Raw genomic sequence first — 18,027 nt, 5'->3', positions numbered from 1 at the left:
TTTCAAGTGTGTAGTAAAAAACATTGTCACAAACTATGTCAGTAAATTGAACTTCCTCCTGCAAGTTCAAGGAAAATGGAAGTTTATATTGAAGCACAAGAATCGTTCCGAGCTATTAAGGGTCTGATGATACAATCGCAAGTGCTTCCTCCTAACAACAGCCTTAAATTTCAGTTCCCTTGGAACTGACTAGTACAAACGCAGATGGAGTGTTTCAGTAAATAAAGAACATGGCATGTTTTAGCTGCTCTGTGTCAGGCCCTTACTTTAGCTATTGAAAGCATTAGAGACATTAAGTGACAGGCACTGCAGTTTTCCATTAGAAAATACTGAAATTGGATTGCTTTCCACTCTGAGTAGGAAGTTTGGGTCTTGATGTGATTGCAAAGTGTTTCCAATCCAAAAGTAATAATGTAGTAGTTTTAGTGGTACTATGAATGCTAAAATTTCTATAGACTTGGTAACTTTCTTTTATAAAAACTAACCCTTACTATTTCATATAAATAACTTTCTTAAAAAGCATGCTTAATAAGGTCAGAAGTTTACTAAGCAATTACTAAATAATTTAGTGTTTCATTCACAGAAGTATTTACTCAATGCACTGTTTCTAGAGGAAATGTGGTTTGAAGTTCAAGTGAAATGGTTTATAATTTGGTCTTTCTCATTACCTGCAAGAGGTATTCATTTCTTTTCATCTGAAACATTCTAGACATGACAGGTTGTCTGAAAAACTTAACATTCTTCTCTTTTGTGAATTACACCTTTTCAGATTTCCCACTGTAGATTTTTTTCTTTCTTTAGTTCTTTGATTTATACTTTTACTTCAGAACTGTTAGATATTTAATTTCTGAATATAACCCAATAATGAATGAAGAGTGAATGAGTGAGTTAATAAGTGAGTTTGCCTTCATTAATACTGTATCTTTTACTGGTAAGAGTAGCGGTATATGTAGCTTTTTAAAAATATATATTTTTTATTTATTATGCTATTACAGTTTTCCCAGTTTTTTCTTCTTTGCCTTCTTCTTCCTGGTACTTCCCTTCCCTTCAGCAATCCCCCACCACCACCACTTAGTTCATGCCCATGGGTTGTACATATGAGTACTTTGGCTTCTCCATTTCCTATACTATTCTTAACCTGCCCCTGTCTATTTTGCACCTACCAATTTGTACTTCTTAATCCCTGTACCTTTTCCTCCATTCTCCCCCTTCCTCCTCCCAGCTGATAACCCTGAAAATAATCCTCATATCTATGATTCTGTTCCTGTACTATTTGTTTGCTTACTTTTTTTTTATTTTAATTGTTGTTCAAGTACAGTTTTCTGCCCTTTACCCCCATCCCAGCCCACCCCCCAACCCTCCCCACCTCCCTCCTGTCTCCACCCTGCCCCTTGTTATTGTCCATGTGTCCTTTATACTTGTTCCTTCAAACCCTCCCCCCCCCTTCCCCTGAAATTCCCTCCCCTCTCCTCTGGTCACTGTCTGCCTGTTCTCTATTTCAGTGTCTTTGGTTATATTTTGCTTGTTTGTTTGTTTTGTTGATTATATTCCTATTGAAGGTGAGATCATATGGTAGTTTTCTTTCGCCGCCTGGCTTATTTCACTTAGCATAATGCTTTCCACTTCCATCTATGCTGTCACAAAGGGTTCTTTCTTTCTGCTGCAAAGAATTCCATTATGTAAATGTACCTCAGTTGTTGATAGTTGTGAATCATTTCCCTTTTAATGTTCATAGTTTTGATCTTTTTCTTAGGTAAGTCCCTTTAACATTTCATATAATAAGGGCTTGGTGATGATAAACTCCTTTAATTTTACCTTATCTGAGTAGCACTTTATCTGCCCTTCCACTCTAAATGATAGCTTTGCTGGATAGAGTAATCTAGTAATCTAGAGTGTAGGCCCTTGCTTTTCATCAGTTTGAATACTTCTTGCCAGTTCTTTCTTGCCTTCAAAGTTTATTTTGAGAAATCAGCTGACAATCTTATGGGAACTCCTTTGTAGGTAACTCTCTGCTTTTCTTTCACTGCTTTTAAGATTCTCTCTTTACCTTTAACCTTTGGCATTTTAATTATGATTTGCCTTGGTGTGGTCCTCTTTATGTCCAACTTGTTTGGGACTTTCTGTGCTTTCTGGACTTGTATCTCTATTTTCTTTGCCAAATTAGGAAGTTTCCTTTCATTATTTCTTCAAATAAGTTTCAATTTCCTGTTCTTTCTCTTCTCCTTCTGGCACCTCAGTAATTCAGATATTGGTATGTTTAAAGTTGTCCCAGACGTTCCTAAGCCTATATTTGTTTTTTTAATTATTTTTTCTTCTTGCTTTTCTGATTGAATGCTTTTTTTTTTCTTCTTTGTGTTCCAAATGGTTGTTTTGATTCTCAGCTTCATCTGTTCCACTGTTGGTTTTTTGTAGATTTTTCTTTATTTCACTTAGTATAACCTTGATTTCTTCCCTTATGTTTTTGTCATACTCAGTGAGTTCTTTGAGCATCCTGATCACCACTGTTTTGAACTCTGCATCTGATACATTGATTATCTCCATTTCATTTAGTTCTCTTTCTGGAGTTTTGTTGGGTTCTTTCATTTGGGCCATATCTCTTTGCCTGCTAAATTTGACAGCCTCCCTGTGTGTTAGGTAGAACTTCTTTGACTCCCTGTCTTAGAAAAGGCACCTATAAATTGTGTGGGGTGGAGCCTTAGGTAATCGCCAGGCCAGGGCAACCCACTTCACTGCTTGGTGGTTCTGTGCGAGGGAGGGCTCTAAGCGGGGATAGCCCCACTACCTGGCTTCTGGAGGTTTGCCTGGAACTCTCCATGTTTCCCAGTCACGTCACTAACTTTCTGTATGCAACTGGTGCCCTTCCATCTGTTGCCCTAGTGGTGAATCCTAGAGTGGGTGGGTTTACGTATGTTCTAATTCCATGCAGGCCTTTCAAATGGACTCCCCTGAAAATCTGGCAGTTTCTTCTGCCTCCCAAACTCCTACTGGTTTTTACAGCCAGAAGTTATGTGGGTCTATCTTCCTGGTGCTGGAACACTGGGCTGTGCAGTCTGGCCTGGACTGGGATTGCTTGCTCCCAAGGTATCCCTCCCAGATTTTATCTACCACATGTGAGTGTGTGACCACCCATTCTACCACTGCCTTTCCACACCACACTGCATTTCCACACCTCTCGACCAGTCTCTGCAACTCTGCCTCTCTTACCTGCGTGGATAAATGTGGCTTCTTTATATCCTTGGTTGTTAGACTTCCGTACAGCTTGATTTTCTGACAGTTCTGGTTATTGTTTGTTTTGAGATATAGTTGTGATTCTCTTTGTGGTTGTGTGAGGAGGCAAAGCGTGTTTAACTGCGCCTCCATCTTGACAGGAAGTCCTGAAAGTCTTCTGTGTAGCTTTTGGAGGACATGAACACAGTATGATAAAATAATAGTAACTAACTTTTACTGCTAAACCATATGATAAGATGATTGGGGTATATGTATATGTCCATGTGCAGCTGGGGTTTTTTGGCCTACAAAAAGAAGAATAAGATCCAGCCAAAACCCAAATCAGAACCTTTGGAAAGCTTTCTTACCATCTGATTTCAGCTGATGCCTGCACACTTTAACGTAGTGTCTAATGCATAACATGAAGACTGACTGTTAGACTCATAAGTGCTATTCTGGGCTCTGTTACTCACTACAAATTATCTCATTCTTAGATCCTGTGGATCCTGCTAAAGATTTCAGAAGTTGCTGCATTAGGGGTAAAATGTTGTTTAATGAATATTAGTAAGGCATGTGAAAAAAGAAAACTCAATGGAACATAATGCAGTGATAGGAGAAACAGATTTCAGGTTGGCATTAGTCAGTCAAAAACAGACAAATTGGAGGAGTTCCTAGAAGAGCACCCATGATAATCAAAGGATGGGGAGGCTGGCTGATTTCTAAATTTCTAAAAGAAGAAGAGACAGTATGTCCCGTTATGCTTGAAAAGGGGCCAACAGGAAGGAAAATGATGAGATCCAGTAGGAATGTAAAGGCAAAGAGGAATAGAGTGGTGCTGGCGTAGCATAGGGAAGGATTATCCAGGAATAATGTAATAAAATCAAGAATAGCCTCAGTCAGGTTAAAGTCTAGTTACAGCTTCCTGGAAATAATAGGATTTAGATTATAACATTTGATGAACAGATCTGTGTTTAAATAAATGTCTTCTAAAACTCCCTGGAAGGTTTAGTCCAAAAAATAGACATCCACATTCATGTAATTATCATAGCCTGCTTCATTGATTCAGGGTGCGCATATTGCCACACCTCCCTTATTTCCCCAAACCTGCCCTAATACCAGGATATGGATTCTTTTCTTAAGCCCCTCCACCACTGCAGCTTTCCTAGAGCCAGAAAGGGAGCATCTTGCTTGTGAGCTGAAACTGAGAACCCATCCACTGCCTTTGTCTTCACCACTATTCATGACTCACTGCTCCTCCCTGGTGGCCAGACCCTTGTCCAGTCTGGACAGTCATCAGGCCCTAACTTGGACTTCAGAGGAACTCCACTCTGAGTTCCAGGTGACATATTATTTTAGTATTTATTCTCTTGGTCAGCCATGGTTCCCAGAACAAACCTCTGGGCCAATATAACCAGGACTGGAAGAGCTCATAGCGTCAGTTCCACATGTTGTGCCAAAATGTCCTCCTAGGTTTGGATTTCGCATTTCCTAAAGGTAATTTCACTTTAACAGACTTGTTCCCCCCATTTATTCAGGGATACCATGGTCCAGAACAAGAAGCTCTTCCTAACATGGCATCCTTGGGAGTCAGGGATTCGGGTCCTAGTTTCTTCCTGTATATTGTCCCCCCTGTTCTCTGCAGCCAGCTCTACAGTATCAACTGTGAAAGAGGCTACATAATTGCTCTTTGTAAGATCACAGAAAGCTAACTTCTCTCAACTAAAATGACAATATCCCACTCCCTATGATCAACTAGATACTTCTTTTATAGACTCTCAGACTCAGATTTGTAGATCTGTATGAAGTTGGCTGGTCTTCTAGTGCAGATTTCTCATTTTACAGACATGGAAACAGGTCCAGAGAAAAGTGGTTTATCCAAAATCCACAAAGCTAGTCAGTGTGAGAACTGGACCAAAAGCCCTAGATCACTGGTCCACTCCTCTTTCCATTGCACCTCACTTCCATTTCTCTTTTGATTTCATTTAATTTTGTGTTTCGCTAAAACACATACATCTTTGTATCTTTTAGAGTAAGGTTCTCTCTTATTGGTGTAGGTACCTTAATAAATGGACTAGAAAAATGAGATGTCTTTTAGAAACCTCCTGCTTCTTATGAATTATGCACACCGTTTACATTCTAAAACATTGATTGCCCCTACCCCCTGCAGTTTTGAGCACTGCCCACTAACAAAACGTTAAGAAATGGAATCCAACAACTTGTAAAAATGCAAATGCATTAGGATCAGGTGAAGATTATCCTAGAAATGCAAGATTGGTGTAACATTCAAAAATAAGTCAATGTTATTTACCTTATTAACATACCTTTTAAAAAAGAAAAATTATGTGATTATCTCAATACATGCAGAAAAGCATTTGTCAAAATCCAGCACCCATTCACCCATTCCTGATTTTTTAAAAAAAAAACTTTCAGCAAATGAGAAATAGAAAGAAACTTCCATAACTCAATAGGACCATCTATAAAATACCTATAGCTACCATCATAAGTAACAGTGACAGGCTGAATATGTTTCCCCTAACATTAGAAACAAGGCAAAGATACTAGTTCTTACCACTTATGGTCAACATTGTACTACAGGTACAATGCAGTACTGATGCATCTAGCCAATGCATTAAAGAAAAAAAAAAAAGACCTTGAAATAATCCAGATTAGAAAGGAAGTACAATATCTTCATTTACAGACAGCATAACCATCTACATAGAAAATCTGCATCACAGGTTCGATTCCCAGTCAGGGCACATGCCTGGGTTGCAGGCCATGGCCCCCAGCAACCACACATTGATGTTTCTCTCTCTCTCTCTCTCTCTTTTTCTCTCCCTTCCCTCTCTAAAAATAAATAAATAAAATCTTAAAAAAAAAGAAAATCTATGGAATCTACCAAAGCAAAAAGGCCATGAGAACTAATAAGCAAGTTAGGCAACGCTGCAGGATACAAGATCAATATACAAAAATCATTTATATTTCTGTATACTAGAAATAAAAATCAGAAATTTAAATCTAAAAGCTAAACCATTTATAATTGCATTAAATGTTAATATGTAGATATAAGTCTGACAAAATATTTAAGCTTGGTTTAGGCAAAGATATTTTTAGATACAACACCAAAAGTATGATTTATAAAAGAAAAAAATTACTGAATTTTAGACTTCATCAAATGAAAACTTCCTCTGTTTGAAAAACACCATTAAGAGAATGAAAAGACAAGGCACAGTTTAGAAAAGATTTGGAATATTAGCAAACCAAATACAGCAATGTATCAAAAAGATCATACATCATGATCAAGTGGGATTTATTCCAGGAATGCAAGGTTGGTGCAACATTCACAAATCAATAAATGTGATTCATCACATAAACAAAATGAAGGATAAAAGTCACATGATCATATCAGTACATGCAGAAAAAGCATTAAAAAAAATCATCCTGCACCCTTTTATGATAAAAACTCTCAGCAAAGCGGGAGTACAGGGAAAATAACCAAAACATAATAAAAGCCATAAATGACAAACCCACTGCCAGCATCATACTCAATGAGCAAAAACTACAAGCATTCCTCTTAAGATCAGGAACAAGACAGGGATGCCCACTTTCACCTTTCTTATTCAACATAGTAATGGAAGTCCTAGCCACAGAAGTCAGAGAAGAAGAAGAAATAAAAGGCATCAAATTGGAAGGGAGGAAGTAAAACTGTCTTTATTTGCAGATGACATGGTACTGTACATAGAGAACCCCAAAGATTACACCAAGAAACTGTTAGAACTGATCGATGAATTCAGCAAAGTAGCAGGATACAAAATTAATATCCAGAAATCAGTTGCATTTTTATATGCCAATAACAAACTAACAGTAAGGGAAATGAAAAAAATAATCCCAATTATAATTTCTTCAAAAAGAATAAAGTATCTGGGAATAAATTTAACCAAGGATGTAAAAGACTTTACTTGGAAAATTATAAGACACTGAAGAAAGAAAATGAAGAAGATACAAATAAGTAGAAGCACATACCATTTTCATAGATAGGAAGAATTAACATCATTAAAATGCTCATACTACCCAAAGCCGCCTATGCAATTCCTATCGAGAGTCTGATGACATAGTTCACAGAACTAGAATAATACTCAAAAATTTATATGAAACCACAAAAGGCTCTGCATAGCAACAGCAATCCTGAGAAAGAAAAACAAAGTTGGTGGAGTCATGCTACCTAATATCAAACTATACTGTAAGGCCATAGTAATCAAAACAGTATGGTACTGACATAAAAACAGACACATAGATCAATGAAACAGAATAGAGAGCCCAGAAATAAACCCACACTTTTATAGTCAATTAAATATTCGACAGAGGAAGCAAGCACATACAATGAGCTGAAGATAGTCTATTCACTAAATGGTGCTGGGAAAATTGAACAGATGATTGCAGAAAATTGAAACTAGACCACCTTCTTAGATCACACACAAGAATAAATTCAAAGTGGATTAAAGACTTAAATGTTAGACCTGAAACCATAAAAATCCTAGAAGAAAACATAAGCAGCAAAATCTTGGACATTGCTCATAGCAATATTTTACTAGATATATCTCCCCAGGCAAGGGAAGCAAAAGAAAAAATAAACAATGGGACTACTCAAACTAAAAGTTTTTGCACAACAAAGGAAATCATCAACAAAATTTTTAAAGCCCACAGAATGGGAGAACATATTTGCCAATACATCTGATAAGGTGTTAAAACGCTAAATTTATAAAGAGCTTACAAAACTCAACACCAAAAAAAACCCCAACTAAAAAATGGGCAAAAAACCTGAGTAGACACTTCTCCAGAGGACATATATAAGGCCAATAGACATATGGAAAGATTCTCAGTGTCACTAATCATCATAGAAATGCAAATTAAAACCACAATGAGATACCATCTCACACCTGTCCGAATGGCTTTCATCAATAAGTCAACAAATAGCAAGTGCTGGCAAGATGTGGAGAAAGGGAAACCAAGCAGTGTTAGTGGAAATGTGGACTGGTGCAGCCGCTGTGGAAAGCAGTTATGGAGATACCACAAAAATTTAAAAATGGATCAGCGTCTTGACCCAGCAATCCCACTTCTGGGAATATATCCAAAGGAACCCAAAATACTAATTCAAAACAATATAAGCACTCCTATGTTTATTGCAACATTATTTACAGTTGCCAAGATATGGAAGCAGCCCAAGTGTCCATCAGTAGATAAGTGGATAAAACAACTATGGGACATTTACACAATGGAACACTACTCAGCCGTAAAAAAAGAAAAATTTTACCCTTTGCAATAGTATGGATGGACCTAGAGAACATTATGCTAAGTTAAATAAGCCAGTCAGAGAAAGACAGATACCATATGATTTCACTTATATGTGGAATCGAATGAACAAACTGAACTAACAAACTAAATAGAGACAGATTCATAAATAGAGAGCAGGATGACAGCTAAGACAGGAGGCAAGCGGGTGAAAGGGTTGAGGAAAAAGGAAAAGGACTCATGGACATGGACAACAGTGGCAGGGGTTGCAGAGGGCAGGTATAAGGGGACTAAATGGTAATGGAAAAAATGCAATTAAAAAATAAAATGAAAAAATTAGAAAAAAATATTTGGAAATCCCATATCTCATAAAGGACTTCTATTCAGAATGTATAAAGAGGTCTCAAAACTCAACACAGGCATAGGTCAGAGATAGTGCAGGCTTGGTTTCAGGCCACTACAATAAAGTAAGTATCTCAATAAAACAGGTCATAATTTTTTGAGGTTCTTGCCTTCGGTTTTTTAAAAAACATATCTTTAAAGTGCAATAAAGTGAAGCATAATAAAATGAGGCATGCCTGTAGTAAGAAAACAAAATATAAAAAATAAGCAAAGAATCTGAACAAACATCTTTCCACAAAAAAATAAGTAGATGAATACATACCTAAAAGATGCTAAACATTTTCACTCTATTAGAGAAAAGCAAGCTAAACCACAAAAAGATCTAACAGTGTGCCTGTCAGAATGGCCAAAATTAGAAAGACAGACCACACCAAGTGGTGGCAAGGATATTAAAGAACTGGAACTCTCATACATTGCTGCTAAAAATATGAAATGGTACAAGGTACAGCCACTTTAGAAAACAGGGGCAGTTTCTTTAAAAGTTAGACTTACACATAGCAAATGATTCTTCTGTTCTTTCCCTAGATATTTACACAAAAAGGATCAAAGGATATGGTCATACAAAGATTTATACCATAATCTGTGGCTTTATTTGTAATAGCCAAAGACTGGAAGCACCCAATCATTCATCAACAGATAAACAGATGAAAAATTGCACTCTGTCCATGCAATAGGACACTGCTCAGCAATAAAAGAGCACACAGTTGATGCACACAACATGGATGAATCACAAAATAGCTATGCTGAGTAAAAGAAGCCAAACATAAAAGCGTATAATCTGTGACTCCATCTATATAAAATATATAAAATGACAACCAATATACAGTGTCAGAGCAGACCTGGGGTTTCAGGGAAAGGGGCACAGAGAGGTGCAAGGGAAAGACTATTAGGGGCAGAAAAAGAATTCCATTGATAAAGGATGTGTTCAGTCTTGATTGTGATCATGGTTTCACAGTTGCAAACATATGCCAAAATATATCCAACTGCACACCATAAATGTATGTGGTTCACTGTATCTGAAAGCTGTAAAAATTAAATAAGAAAGTAAAACTGTTGGATTTCGTACTAGTAGTAAACTTTATTGAAAAACTATGTTACCTAATTAATTACAGATACTGTTTTTTTAACTATGTCAGTGAACAGTTTTTAAAGCAAAGAACCATTTTTGTAAAGGCAATCTTCACTATTGAATACATCTGTTTTATGACTCCTCTTGTGATATATTGTGTTCACTTAAAGTGGATATACATCAAGTCTGCTGGGATAATGACAGAACAATTCCACTTCTTTTCAACAGCTTTTCATGAGCAGCAGTAGCATTGTGTTGGTTGCACTTGGTCTTGAAGTGGCCAAGGGCAGTTGCAATAGCTGGCTACACTGACTCTTTCGTACACAGACAGTTTAGATCACTTGTTAAATTATGTAATGCAATTAGATATGTGGTATCTTAGCCAAATTTCAACTTAGCAGCTTACATGTATTTAAATCAAGAAAGCATTACAAATACTTATAAATGATTCGTTTCCACTTAACACAAAGCTCAAATTAATACCTGAATTGGGACTATGTGTGCGTGAAAGTTTATTTTCAGTCAGCCAACAAGACCAAAACTACCAAGTTTTAAAGTATGTGTTTTAAATGTATTGGGTGTTCCATTAAAAGGCCTGGCTTTTTTTCCATGGGATGAAAGGACACGCTGAATGGAAAGGATACAGTCAGCCATAATACATGACTTTTCAGTATGTTTCCTGAGCTCACTGAACTGAGCATGAATATGCTAATAAGCAATTCTGCCCCTTTCTGCCCAGCTCATGGCAGTGAGACTGAGGAACCCTGAAGTTCTTTCTCACCTTCGCTTGTGACTCAGATAGTGGTGACCGGGCCTCTCTTTCTTTCAGGGTGTGAACGGCATGTCTGTGGATGAGAAGCCTGACTCCCCCATGTATGTGTATGAGTCCACAGTCCACTGCACCAACATCCTCCTGGGCCTCAATGACCAGCGGAAAAAGGATATTCTCTGTGACGTGACTCTGATCGTGGAGAGGAAGGAGTTCCGGGCCCACCGGGCTGTGCTAGCTGCGTGCAGTGAATACTTCTGGCAGGCGCTGGTTGGACAGACGAAAAATGACTTGGTGGTCAGCTTGCCTGAGGAGGTACAGTAGTTTGGTTTGATTGTGTATTGCTAAGGGAGGCATATTGACCTGTAGACAATTGGGTGAATACAAAAGTGGACCCTGTGCCACATCCCCACTCAGGGGCTGGTGTCCAAGTCACCCACACATTATGTTTGTGTCATAGCCAGTTTCGATTTGATGCATGTAAAGTCTTGGAGACGTGAGTCTGAACAGAGCATCTTTCTTGAAGGGAAAGATGGTTCCCTTCAAAGGGAACTGAACCCCACCTGTGGCTCACAGTCACTTGTAGTTTCTAGTTCACTTACTCTTCCGGTTTTGAGTAGTTCAGCCAAAGTTTGGTACAGTCCTACATGTGGGATCTTAATCACTGGGACTGTTGCTATGATTTTTCTGTTTCAAATGATTGAAGGAGCACTTGATTTCCCCTGAGAGTTAAAGAATGAGAGTATTCACAGCACCTACCTTGCTTGGGGAAAAAGTAAAAGCAAGCAGTAATTTTCACAGTTAATATAGTAGATTCTAAGAAGTGTAAACTTGGCTCTTCTCACCATTGTTGAAAATACCCTACTCAGGTTTCTTAATTACTTTAGTGAGTCTAGTCATTTCTGTTCATTGAAGACACTGGTGGCTGGACCCATCTGTCCAGAGATGATATTCAGTTGGATGATTTGAGCTGCAGAAATTCACAATGGGCTTCATAATGGGCTTCACAATGACAGACTTCAAATGGGTCACCCTTTGAACTGGGTACACAATTTCTCTGCCATCATCCTGACTCCCCTCCATTTTCATGGGACTAAGGGTAACACTGAGCAGCCTTGGACTTTGTGTTCAGGGCCAGAATTATCTCCAGTGCATCAGCAGAATGTGCAACACTGGGGCCACCACTGCCAGCTGGGTAGGCTGTGCACTGCTCACCTCTCGGGAGTACAGCTCACATCCATGGTCTGTCCCAGAGTTGTGCAGTGATCCACTGAGCAGAAACCCTAGGAGAAACCAAAGACCCTCGTCTCCCTGGTGTGAGGTTCTTATGAGTACAACTAGCATTAAATCCCAAGTTTACAAAGCCAAATGTCTCCAGAGGTGTGGCAAATGATATAGATGAGTAAAGGGAATATGTAGAATACAGGAGGAGTTTGTGGGGCAAGCACCTGCTCCACAGAAAGGCATCCAAATTCAACATAAAAAGCAAGTCAATGGATGAGTAGAACATGGTTATCAGAGAGGGTCACCAGATCCAGTCCCTTGTTAAACAATATCTGCTGTGACTGCTGCAGAATGGGAGAGTGGCCAGATGACAAAGTGAGGACCCACATAAAAGGCTCCTTACTGCTCCTCACAGCACTTACAAGTAGGTAACAAGAACAATCCCTATACTAGAAGCCAAAGGACAAATCATTGCTGAAGGTAGTGTAATTGGGGCCGGGGTAGGTAGGGAAGTTTATGCACCGAGTAATGTGGGAAGGCCAAGGATGGCAGCTGTGGTGTGACCCTGTGAATGGAGCTGGATTTTCCTCACCTGCCTCGGGGGGTGAATACCCATCATTAGGTGCGATGATGAGTATAGAAGTTCTCAGCATTGTCCCTATCCCGTAGAAAACATCTGTCAACTGTAGGACCCTTCCTCCCTCTCCAGATAGGGAACAAGACTGTCTTTTGAATTTGTTCCAACTCTAGAATTTCCTGGAAATATTTGGAAAACTTTTAATTATCCAAAATGTTCTTAGGGAGAGGTATGAAACAGTTAATTTATTATCTGTATCTCTTTGAGAGCCACGTCATTTATGTTTTCTCCTGATTTTCAAAAAATTAGATTATATTAAGATGTATTTACAGATCAAAATCAGATTTTGTGTAGTTAGTTTTTCTTCCATAACTGGCGGCCCCATCTTAAGACTCCCTGGACCACGTGCCCAGAGCCCTGGCCTGCCCCCACTTACCTCTGGGACCCTGATTTAACCTCAGTGAGCCCCTGTTTGTGTCTGTAAAAAACCCTAAAATTCTGACATCCTTGAATTTATTTATGATAATAAATAATTCAATGCCAAGGCAGTAAAATTTAAAGGAAGCTGAAATGTAAATGCATATAGCCTAAACTAAAAGTTGCTTTTTAGATCAGATCCTTCACAGTGTCTGATTTCCTTGGCATTTGGGCTCTCTGTAAAGTCACACTGTAGAATCATTACCCGAAAATCTGCTATTTGATGTTTCCGATTGTGTTCAGTTAAGTAGGACCTCGTGATACGTTTGATTTACTTTCTTCCTAGCTGTGTAAATAGATTGCTGTCCCGACATCATCTACATTTCCAAACGATTGAAACATTCCAGTTGCTCACGTACCTGAAACCTCCAGACGTATCTACTTTTTTCTTCCTATGAAATATGAACTCCCATTGTCAGTATCAAAGCTTTAAGTAACTTGTTGATGGGGTATGCAAGCCAGCCCCGGTGCGTTTCCCTCTGTGGGTCTGCAGTTGTTTCTGAGGCCTCCCTCCAGGAGCCCTGCCTCCCTGCTCAGAGCGCCCTCCTGGGGCCCCAAGTGCTGGGCATTGTTTTCTTCTCCTCGCTGTGTACACACTGAAATGTCCTTGCAGGCTCTATGGTCATTGTCCCTCTTAGCTCAGTGAATGACTTCATAGAATTTGAATTAAGTGGTAAAAAAAACAAAAAATCCCAAACACTACCTTGGAAAGTAGCTTCCTGGAACTAACTGGCATGTGGTTCATATGATGTAAGAATAAGCATTTGATTAGTCCCTTGGAAATCTTCGAACCTCATCATAATTCTGTCACTGCATTTAAATCAGCTTCTGGCCCTGCCCCAGTCTCGTTCACACTCGGCCCACCTCTGCACTCCCCCGCCAGACAGCCATTGTGTTTCTCAGGGGCCAGCATGGCCAAACGCGAGAGCTCCTCGGTGGACTGTGAGACTTCCAGATGCAGACTGCCCCACTCCTGCTCCCCTGCTTGGTCGGTTCAGGCCCCACGCCACTCTGGCTTCCAGCCTTGTCCAGTTGTACGGTTTCACCCTAAAATCCTGAGTATTGATGGGCAGCACGGTTATCAGCAAATTAGAGCCCAGTGCCAGTGTGGCTTCTTAACTGGAAGGGGGAGACACGAAAATAGAGACCTTCTTCCCGAAGCCAAGATGTAATTGAATTGTCTTGCTTTTTTGTTTTTTTCCCCTAAAATGGAGTGGCAGTCCCCAGAAGTTACATGACTTGGGTGTTGGCCCCCCATTGAAAAACACACCCAGGAGTGTGTGTCAGCCAAGAAGGCAAGAGCAGAAAAGAAGGGAGTGTACATAGTACTTTTGTTCAATAACACAGATAATTTAATTTCTAATTAGTAAGTGTGTTTTGTGCTAAGAGATGAAGAGAAAGTGGTTGATGTGCCAAGCATTGCAAGGCCATTATCCCACTGCTCATTAGTATTGACGCTGGCTCAACAAACACCTCCTTAGCTATAGTCACAAAAACCATTTGGAGCTGGATGCTGTTCACGCTGGAAGTGCATCACAATCACAAAGTTCATTCTTGTGTGTTGAGTGTGGAGGGCTGGAATGGGTTGTGCTTCCTTAGAAGACATGGAGCCAGCCGTGGGTTTGCCATTCAGCCCCATTCCTGTGGGGCTGCTTGGCTCCCAGAATACCAAGGGAAGAGCAGCTGTTAAGAGGTTATTGCCAAGGTCTAATATCAAAGAGTCAAAAGATAACAAGTGTTGGCAAGGACGTGGAGAAAAGGGATCCCGGGTGCACTGTTGGTAAGAATGTAAACTGATACAGCCATTGTGAAAAATGGTTTGGAGGTTCCTCAAAAAATTAAAAATAGAACTACCATGCAACCCAGCAATCCAACTTCTAGTTATATATCTGAAAGAAAGAAATAATTATCTTGAAGAGATGTCTGTACTCCGTGTTCACTGCAGTGTTATTCACAATAGCCAAGATGTGCAAACCACCTAAATGTCTATTAAGATATGACTGGATAAAGAAAATGTATACACACACACACACACGCACGCACGCACGCACGCAATGCAATATTATTCCATCTTTAAAAGGAAAGAAATCCTGCTGTTTGCAGCAACATGGGTAAACCTGGAGGACATTATGCCAAGTGAAGAAAAGCCAGACATAGAAAGACAAATATTGCATGATCTCACTTGTATGTGGCATCTAAAAAAGGTCAGACTCAGGTAACAGATAGAGTACAGTGGTTGGTACCAGAGGCCGGGGGTGGCGAGTAGGGCAAAAGGGGAGACATTGATGAAAGGACACCAACTTTCAGTTAGAAGATGATTAAGTTCTAGAAGCCTAGTGTACAACATGGTGACTGTGGTTAATAGTGTGTTATATGCTCATAATTTGCTAAGAGAGTAGATCTCAATTGTACTCACCACAAAATAATAATAATAATAATAACCATGGGAAGTAATCAAGATGTTAATCAGTTTGTGGTGATCACAGTTTATAGATATATCAAAACATCATTGCATACCTTAAATATATACATTTTTGTCAAAAATAAATAAATATTTTAAACTGTCGGGGGAGGTTATTGCCAAGGCTCCACCACCTTTCTTTGGGTGTGTTTCCCATGTCCTTTCACCATCTAGACAGCAGAAGGGTTCTTGCAGAGAACAGCTATCAGGTAGGGGTAAGTGTAGCCCCTTCAGGTGGACCTTATGCTTTCTTAGGTATAACTATATTTCAGACTTCTGCTCACTCACTCTCTAGCTCTGTCTCTTACGCGCTCTCACTCTCTCTCTCTCTCTCTCTCTCTCTCTCTCTCTCTCTCTCTCTCTCTCTCTCTCTCTGAACATTTTAGGGCAGATCTTGTTATTTCCAGTGCTAAACAGAAAGGACAGATGACCCAGAAGGATTCTGAAGAAAAGGCATTTATTGTTAGGTCTGAACCACAGGGTGCAATAAAGAATGTTTCTGCAGTAGTGCTGCCAAGCATAGAGGAAATTATGGAATCTTCTTGTCTGAAAGTTTTTAGAGGATGTGAAAGCTGTTAATGTCCCTGGGATGGCTTAGGTCCAGTCTTTTAAACAAGTAGTAAGACAGTCATGATTGCCTTTGAGCAGCCTTTTCAGTATGAAATACTACTTAACACATAGGGTGCCAGCACTACTCTGAGCCTGGGTTTAACTGTGGGAGGTGAGACTTGGTGGGAAACAGTGGGTAAGGTCTTTGGGAAATGGCATGCCTGAGATAAGAACAGAACACTCACCACCCCAGAGCACAGAGCCAGCTCTTTGGCCTCACCCATTCACCACCTAGACAAAACTTGAAAGAAGAGTAATAAGCAAGTTTTGAGATCTAAGGAGGATTAGTAATGAGTGACTCAGAAAACCACAGTCTGGACCTTGGCACTAACTGTATGTAAGGTCTTGAGAGCCAGTCAAGCTCTTGGGGCTTCTGTTTCCTCACTCATGTATTCATTCATTCAGCAAATATTTATCAAGGTCCTGCTATGTACCAGGACGCATTGTTCTAGGTGCTAGGTTAACCTAGTATACAGAACAGAGCTTACTTTCCAGTGGGGGAGGATGAGAAGAGACACAAAATAAATAAATATAATATGTACTTTGTTAGATGCCATCAAGGAAAATAAAACAGAGAAGGAGGTTAAGGGATGTCAGGATACAGGTATTGCAACTTTAAATAGGGTGGTCAGGAATGGCCTATTTGGGGGATGACTTTTGAGCACAGACTTGAAGGAGGTAGCAGAGCCAGCTGTGCTGACTTCTGGGGGGAAAGTGGTTGAGGCAGAAGGAATAGCAAGGAGGAGGCCCAGAGGCTAGCCTGGGTCTGACATGCCCAATACACAGGAGCAGAGTGAGTGAGGGGCAGAGTGGGAGAACGCACATCAGAGGTAACAGGGCCAGGCTGTGCCCCTTTTGGACACATTACCTTTCCTTGGAATGACCTGAGAGGCCATTGGAGGGTCTCACAGAAGATCATTTTGACTGCTGTGTGAAAATAGGTGGGAAGAGGGCAAGGGCAGAAGTAAGGAAAACACTTAATATGTCAACAACCCAGGCATGGTTTGATGGCTTAGACCAGGGCAATAGCAGCAGAGTGGTGATCAGTCTCAGATTCTGCTGATATTTTGAAGGTAGAGCTTATGGGATTTTCTTATAGATTGGACATAGGATGGGAGAGAAAGAGAGGGGTTAAGGATCACTTCAAGGTTTGGGGTTTGACCTGTCAGAAGAATAGTGTTGCTATTAAGTAAGATCGGTGAAGACTGGGAGAGTAGATTTGAGGAGGTGGGAGTAGAATTAGGAGTTCCATTTTGTTCATATTAAGCTTGAGATGCCTGTGAAATCTAAGTACAGATATATAGTACACAGGAGAATGCATGCCTAGAATTCACGGGAGAAATCTAATCTGGAAATAGAAGTTCTAATACCAGAGTACTGAGGATATTGAAAGCCACAAGACAGGGGACAGTCACCAGGGGAATAAGTGTAGGCAGAAGAAGAAAAGAAAAACAGATTCCAGGATTGAGCCTTGGACTTTCCATAATTAAGAAGCCAGGGAGATAAAGAGGAACCAGCAGAGTAGACCAAGATGGAGCAACTATTGAAGTAGAAGGGGGAACAAAAAGTATAGTGTGTTGGAATCCAGGAAAAGTAAGTATTTCAAGGAAGGAGAGTAGTTGACCATGTCAAATAACTCTGATAAAGGCTGAACACTGACTGTGCAGCAGTTTGGGAGCCATTTGTGATTTCATTGCATACATACTTGGGGAACAGGTCTAGGACAGAGACCAGTTCAGTTGTACTCAGGAAAGGGAAGATTGGAGGTGGGAGGCACACTGGCCAGGAAGGGAGAGAACCACACAACTTCAGAAGACGAGTGAGCTCAAGCTCCCTTCTCTTTCTGAATGTTCCCGTACTTTTCAGAAATGGTCTTGTAAGAGTTCGCAGGAGATGACAGTTAAAGAACTATAGAATCACTCTTTGCTAACCTACAATATAGGCAG

General features: G+C 39.9%; 1 protein-coding gene across 9 annotated transcripts in view; it reads left to right on the top strand.

The window, feature by feature from the left end:
• The window catches only part of BACH2 (BTB domain and CNC homolog 2), a 332,177-nt gene that overhangs the window by 244,295 nt on the left and 69,855 nt on the right, over positions 1 to 18,027 (top strand). For all 9 annotated transcript variants that reach the window (XM_045843206.1, XM_045843214.1, XM_045843205.1 and 6 more), the window contains one exon: positions 10,794 to 11,048. In XM_045843206.1, coding sequence (XP_045699162.1) covers positions 10,806 to 11,048 — 243 coding nt within the window. In that variant the 5' untranslated portion in view covers positions 10,794 to 10,805. The remainder of the gene's footprint in view (positions 1 to 10,793; positions 11,049 to 18,027) is intronic.

Source organism: Phyllostomus hastatus, unplaced genomic scaffold, assembly GCF_019186645.2.
Source record: "Phyllostomus hastatus isolate PE091 unplaced genomic scaffold, TTU_PhHast_1.1 phas_contig_40, whole genome shotgun sequence".
In the NCBI taxonomy this organism is placed as follows: Eukaryota; Metazoa; Chordata; class Mammalia; order Chiroptera; family Phyllostomidae; genus Phyllostomus; species Phyllostomus hastatus.
This window is presented reverse-complemented; position numbering and strand designations above follow the sequence as displayed.